The 6,400-nt window shown below is 45.0% G+C and overlaps 1 protein-coding gene across 1 annotated transcript; it reads right to left on the reverse strand.

Annotated features, from left to right (window-relative positions):
- Positions 1 to 5,647: 5,647 nt before the first annotated feature.
- On the reverse strand, positions 5,648 to 6,400 carry LOC120657536 (FCS-Like Zinc finger 1-like). The gene is made up of 2 exons (XM_039935868.1): positions 6,160 to 6,400; positions 5,648 to 6,048 (listed from the first exon to the last, which is right to left on the reverse strand). Exons 1-2 carry the CDS (start codon positions 6,288 to 6,290, stop codon positions 5,874 to 5,876), a joined length of 306 nt encoding a protein of 101 aa, XP_039791802.1. The 5' UTR covers positions 6,291 to 6,400; the 3' UTR covers positions 5,648 to 5,873.

Genomic DNA, 6,400 nt, shown 5'->3' on the forward strand with positions numbered 1-6,400 from the left:
TTTATTGTGAATAAAACAAATTGGTAGGAAATTATGGTTGTGCGTCAACTCGCTAAAAACATAATGTTAGGTTAATTCATCTATAACTATCAATGTATATGTAAACAACAAGTACATTGATTGTATGAAAACTAAAAGGTGGATTTATGTCAGTACTATAACAATCAAATATAAGTTGTTCTAAGAAGATGTATCCAAAGTAAAGTTTACATTTGTCTAGAAAGAACCAAATATGTTGTTTAAATATTCATGATACATATTTCAAATAAAGAGGAACTAAGAACATGGTGGCGCTTGGTGGGAGCAAAGAGGCTCAGGCAATTGATTCTCAAGATTAGTCGCTTGCTTCTATGCGGTTTTGTACATACCCTTAGTTTTTTTTCTTCGACCTCCATCGTCTACTGTTCTCTTGTTTACATTCATACTCTGCTTTATCAACATATATTTTTTTGGGGAAAACTATATCTATATATTGAACGGCAAATCTCTTGCATGCTCTCTATTTAGACATTTCCAAGCATACTCAATGATTGATCACAATTAACTCGAAGAAAACATGTATATGACATGGGATTTTGTCACACGATGATTGAAGCAGAAACTAAAGTGGGCAAGCAAAGGTGAGATGCCACGATAACTTTAGCAATACATGTACACTTCCTTTCCTTGCTCACTAGTGAGATGCTAATACCATAGTGCCTTTGTAAAGGAGGAGAATACAATAGAAAAGACAACAAGCCAGTCGTAGAACAAAGACATAAAGCTGGAGGCTCACGCATTCTGAAGGTTCCTCACAATCACGGGGAGCAAAACAATCTAACAATGCAAACATCCTCCAATGAGAGGTGGATCCTCCGAGGAGAATGCGGGGAAGGTGGTTAGGCAACTGGCCAAGTTGCAACAAAAATCTAAAGCTGGCTCCTTTGAGTGCTGTGTGGCGAATCCGGCGGCCGAGCAAAACCAGGGTGCAAGGTGGCTGCCCTGCCATTAGTATAACGAGCAGCAACACCTCGTGGGGCACCAAATCCAGGTATTCTATGCGTTTTCCGTTGGTGTTTAGAAGATCAAGTACACGGACCGTCCAATTTGAAGCCTATTATTAAAGTTGGATTCTAGAGCTCGGTAGGCTAGCTCCAGGTTTTGTTTGGGGGTGGCCCTAAGTCGGAAGGGTGGTGTACTACTGTACTGAGCTGGGCTGGCTTGGCTTGGCTTGGCCTCAAAACAATACTATTGGAGTTAAGGTGCAAATTGCGAGTTGAGCTTAGGTTTTAAGTACTGTAAGATTGGGTTTAGTCAAAAGGATTGGGTCAACTTTGCTGTATTGAATTTCAGGTCCCATAACAAGTGGAGTATTTGTATTTTGTTTTTTGTTTTAAAAAACAAGGATATGAAACGCGAGTAAAGTATAGGTTTTTGTCCTTTTGATTTCTGTTGTACGTGAACGACATTCATGACAAGGTACTTTTCTTCCAGTCCTACAGAAACCTTGTCCTCTTTTGGCGAAACAAACACACACACAAAAAAAAAAAAGTAGGCCAGTGGCAAACTTGAGGGCAGACAGGGAATTTTGAAAAGGATCGAGGCCAATATATGCAATATACACTAGTGTGATGTTTGGTGTGGACCTATTTGAAAAATAGGTATATTATTTTTTTCAAAACTATGGTTGAATACAGTGCTTGTGCACCACACTTGTGGTATGTCTCTGTCAGCTGTCGCTTTCATGACACCCCCAATACGCTGGGTGCATCCCTTATTATTATATTCCTTTTCCTTGAAAAAAAAATCATGGATCTCTCATTGCAAATTAGTAAAACGCTTGTGATGGGCAGCATGAGGTAAGAACCATTATTAAAATGTGAAGTGGAGGCGCAATTCTGCGTGCATGCATCAGCAGCCCGTTTCTACGACGGCACGGGCCGAAGCCAGGCGGCATACGCGCGTGCAGCACCAGGAATCCAGGTCCAGGAGTGGCACGCAGCGTCGTCGATGAAACTGATGGAACGCCACGGGCCGCCACACACGCGCGCCTGTATATGTATTGGCTGGCTGCTGCTCGTGTGCGTCGTTTTCGCCGGGGAAGCGACGGGAACGACTGATGAGCGTTTTGGCTCTCGGCGGGAACGTGTTGGGGACGCCGTTTTCGCTAGAGAAGACGCGGTCGCAGTTTACCTGGACTCCAAGTATGAGGCGTGGTGCCGCGGGTGGGGTCATGGCTGCAAGCGTGAGTCCCCGGTTGGTGGCCGGCCAGGCCGTTCTGCTCGTTTCAGGTCGCGTCGCCGACATGCGAAACAAAAACAAGGTGGCACACGGGGATTCAGGGGTAAACCGCGCGGTGGGGGCACCGCGCCGGTGTGCCGACGAGGGAAGAGCGAGGCGCCACATGGAGCAAGTACCGGCCCACAGGCACCGCACGGTAGGCCCACAAACCTCGATCACAAAATCTCCATAAAAGAAACATTCTGCTAGCACACCCGTTTCCTCCCATTGGACTGCAGGAGGCTGGGGGGCACCCCGTTTAATTTGCAAGCTTAGCTATAAAAGAGATACCGGTGATCAGTATTGTGGCGGATTCAGAATAATTCTTAGGATGAGCTTATTTTCATATATAGACAATTTCAGTCTATCCTCACAAAATTTCATATGTAGACAATTTCATTCTTTTCTTGCGGGGCATCCATGACAAAAAAATTGTAGAAGAGACTTAGAAGGGGTTCCATGGGTCCAACAGTGGTAGGAGGGGCTGGAGCCCTCTTCGGACCCACCATTGACTCCGCCCCTGGTGCGGTGATATGTTGGTTCTTGCCGGAACCATGTGCCAATCCCAAGCTAGTCTACAGCATCAAAGTTCTGATGAAGTCTGAACAACTAATGCAACCTTCTAATGCCCTCGAAGTTTAGGGCGCTTGCCTTTATGATTTGGTACGACAATAATAGAGATACGGCCGATCGGCCCACCAGCACCAGCACAAGTATGAGAAATTTATAAGAAATGGCGATCATAGCTAACAATGAAAAAATTGATTATGTTGCGTGTCTCTCATTCGTTGAGTATCCTTACACGCCTATATAGTGACGATTAACGTGAAAGCTTCAGATGCTTCGGTTATAATAAGATTTGTCAATTACTCATCGTCCGATATTGGTCGATTACAGATCTCGGTACAATATGCATGGTTCTTCATCAAACGCCACATGGAGCAAGAGCAACTAATAATGCCCCACTACCACATGCATATGCACGGTAGGCAGGTTGGTGGCGCTGCCGCGCACGAGTGCCAGTCCAACCAACATTGATCACAAAACCTCAAAAAAAAAAAAATCCTGCATCCTGCACTGCACAGCACGCCTGCTCTCTCATGGGAGGAGCCTCGTGCTTCATCAATTTTTAAGAGCTGCGAAACACCAGCTCGCTACTTGATAATTTGACGCGACGATCTCTTACCCCTCGCTGGAACCATGTGCCGGCCGACCGAGAGCTACTAGCCACGTCTTACATCTAGGCTTTGCTCTAAACTAGTTCAACCTTCCAGTCCTCGAAATTTAGGGACTGGGTGCCTACTCGCCTTTAGAAAAGTCTCGACAGTCGACAACACCTGATCGGGTCACCGCATGGAATCTGGTTTGGTGGTGGACAGTGGACTAGCATCGGTTCAGTTGATTGAGAACTCACTACACACCTAGGATGGAATGGAATCTAGTAGGAGAGAATGTGCACGGGCAGGGCGGCGCACCACACCTGCACGTACAGGAATGAGCGGGTGCCCAGCGTGATGTCTATTCATTGCACATGCGACTAGAAGTCATATTATCGCACTTAATTATATTTAGATACTATTTTTAAAAATATTTTATTTGTTTCGAAATAATTTCTATCTCTAGATATTTCTTGAAACATTTTTATTTGTTCTAGGATTTATCTTTTTGGAACATTTTATTTTGTTCCGGAATAATTTCTATTTTTATATCTCTAACGGTTATGTACGATAGTATAGCTTCTAATCGCACGTGCAATAAATAGATGCCCCTGTGCCCAGTCGCTCGCTGTTCCGCGTACGGAGAAACCTGAACTTCGCGGAGGTTTTACACACACAGGGGCGAGATTTTGGGACTACTGAATTATACTGATGATGCTAGGAGCGTCTCTAGTTTTTGCCTTTTCGGTGAATCCGTATGGGCCTAGTGGAGCCGTAGGATTGGCCGTCTGGTTCCAGTAGTTTTTCTCCGCCCGTGGCGTGAAAAGCCTGGGCCCCTGATTGCTCGGTTATCATTCGATATGTCATGGGCCGGCATCTAGTAGTACTTTTGCCCGTTAGACGGGCCGCATATGTTCTTCCCCAATTTTACTAATATACATATTCGCAGAATCAACTAAAACATTTTAGAAACAAAAAGGCATGTAGTCTAGTGATTACAAAAATCTCCGTAATATCTCATGTTCTGGGTTCAACTTCTCATGGGAGCGATTTTTCTAGAATTTAACGGCATGTGCATTCAGTGGTAGGCGACGTTCCCATCGACAGCAAGACGCCTGTGATAACTTCGTCAATCTCAAGGATTTACCGACCCAGTCTTCAAAAATGCTTATAGGGGTAGGGTTGTGTATGTGTATTGTGAGTGTGTGTGCGTTGTGAGTGTCTGAGTTGCACTGTATAATTAGAAAAACTAAATATTTTTAAAAAGGTTGTTTTTAGCATGGATGTTGAAACTTTCGCCACCTCTGGACTGGCAGTGGACCAAATGTGAGAGGTAAGGGAAGAACTTTTTGCAAGAAAATATTTTTTAAAGAAAAAATTGGATTCTTATTGTATGATAAATAAAGAAAAGAAAAGAAAAGAAAGAGATAGTCCTGTTTGGAATTGGTGTTCGCATCGTGGGAAATTTTTAATTATAATTATTTGGTATGATAAACAATATTAGTTTTCTCAAAGGGCGAGCAAATCCAAAAACGAGTCTCAACTCTCAACTAGAGCCAACACCGTCAGGCGCTTCTCGAGATAGCCATATCGGCAGGATGGGGGGTGGGGGGGCTGCCCCCGTATCCTCAAAAGTAAAAATAGTTGCATGTACAATATAATTTGCATGATGAACGTTAACATAATTATGTTAACATCGCATTATGCACGTGTTCAAACACAAATAAGGCATCATAAGTTTTGAAGGTACACAGGTCACCTCACAACATTCTACCTCCATCTCAAAAGAAATGCATTTTTAAGTTTAAACTAGACTATTTAAATTTGACTGAGTTTATAGAAAATATGAATTGCATTTATGACTCCAAATAGATATATTATGAAAATCATTTCATGGTAAATATTTATTGTAATTATTTGGGTTGATAAATAATATTAGTTTTTATATATATATTTGGTTAAATATGATATAGATTAGCTTGGTAGGAAATTATAATTGTATTTTTTTTGAACGGAGGAAGCAAGTCCCTTTTTGAGAAAAGCGAATCTCAAATAGGGCCGCCGTCCGGCGATTCTAAGAATAGTACTATTGCAACTACTTCTGACAGACATTTCCCCAGGATCGGGCACACATTTTCCCCCAGGCTCGGATCCAGTTTTCCCTCGGATTAGGCTAAGGTGCTCAAGGGCGAGATCAGAAACGTACTGATTGCAAAGGGCCACCATTGAAATGCTGGGAAATGCCGTCATGTACACCCATTTCTCTCGCATACTCGCTCACATACAAAAAAAAAAAGCGTGATCGACAACAACGAGAAAGAAAGAACTCAAAGATACTCGAGGCCGAGGGCGCGTCCTTGCTTTGCCTGCATTCTACATTCTGCCGCTACTCATCTCGATCGGAGTGTCGGCTCCTCCTCGACTGGAGCCGAACGGATGCTGCTCTGCGCCTGCTGGTTAGTTCGCGACGGGCACGTCTGCCGCGATCCGGACCCGGACGGGCTCGGCGGCCGCAGGCGCCTCGTGCCTATGCTCCGTGCTGAAGTTGAAGGGCTTGTTCTTGCGCGCGCCCACGCCGTCGCTCACCATCCGGCGGTGCCTGCACTCCTCGCTGCAGAACGGCGTGTCCCCTCTGTTGTTTCGCAATCACAACACAGGACCTCGGGATCAATAAATCGAATCCGCATTGCGTCTGGAAACTTGAAGCAAGCATAGAGCCAGACGCCAGAGGCAGACAACAAACCTGTACATGAAGATGTCGCGGTCCCCGGCCAGGCGCTTCCCGCAGAGGGAGCAGGCGTCCATGGCGCAGCGGCAGGCCTCGGCGCACTCGAGCGGCTCGATGGCGAAGAACGAAGAGGAGGAGGAAGCCATTGTTTTTCAGAGCAGGAGCTGAGCCTGTGGAAGTGAGGAGGCCAAGGCCAAAGTCTTCGGGGAATTGCACTACTGGGACTCGAAGGTTGCTGCCAACGACTAGCACAACG

The sequence above is a fragment of the Panicum virgatum genome, chromosome 1K (assembly GCF_016808335.1).
Source record: "Panicum virgatum strain AP13 chromosome 1K, P.virgatum_v5, whole genome shotgun sequence".
Classification (NCBI taxonomy): domain Eukaryota; kingdom Viridiplantae; phylum Streptophyta; class Magnoliopsida; order Poales; family Poaceae; genus Panicum; species Panicum virgatum.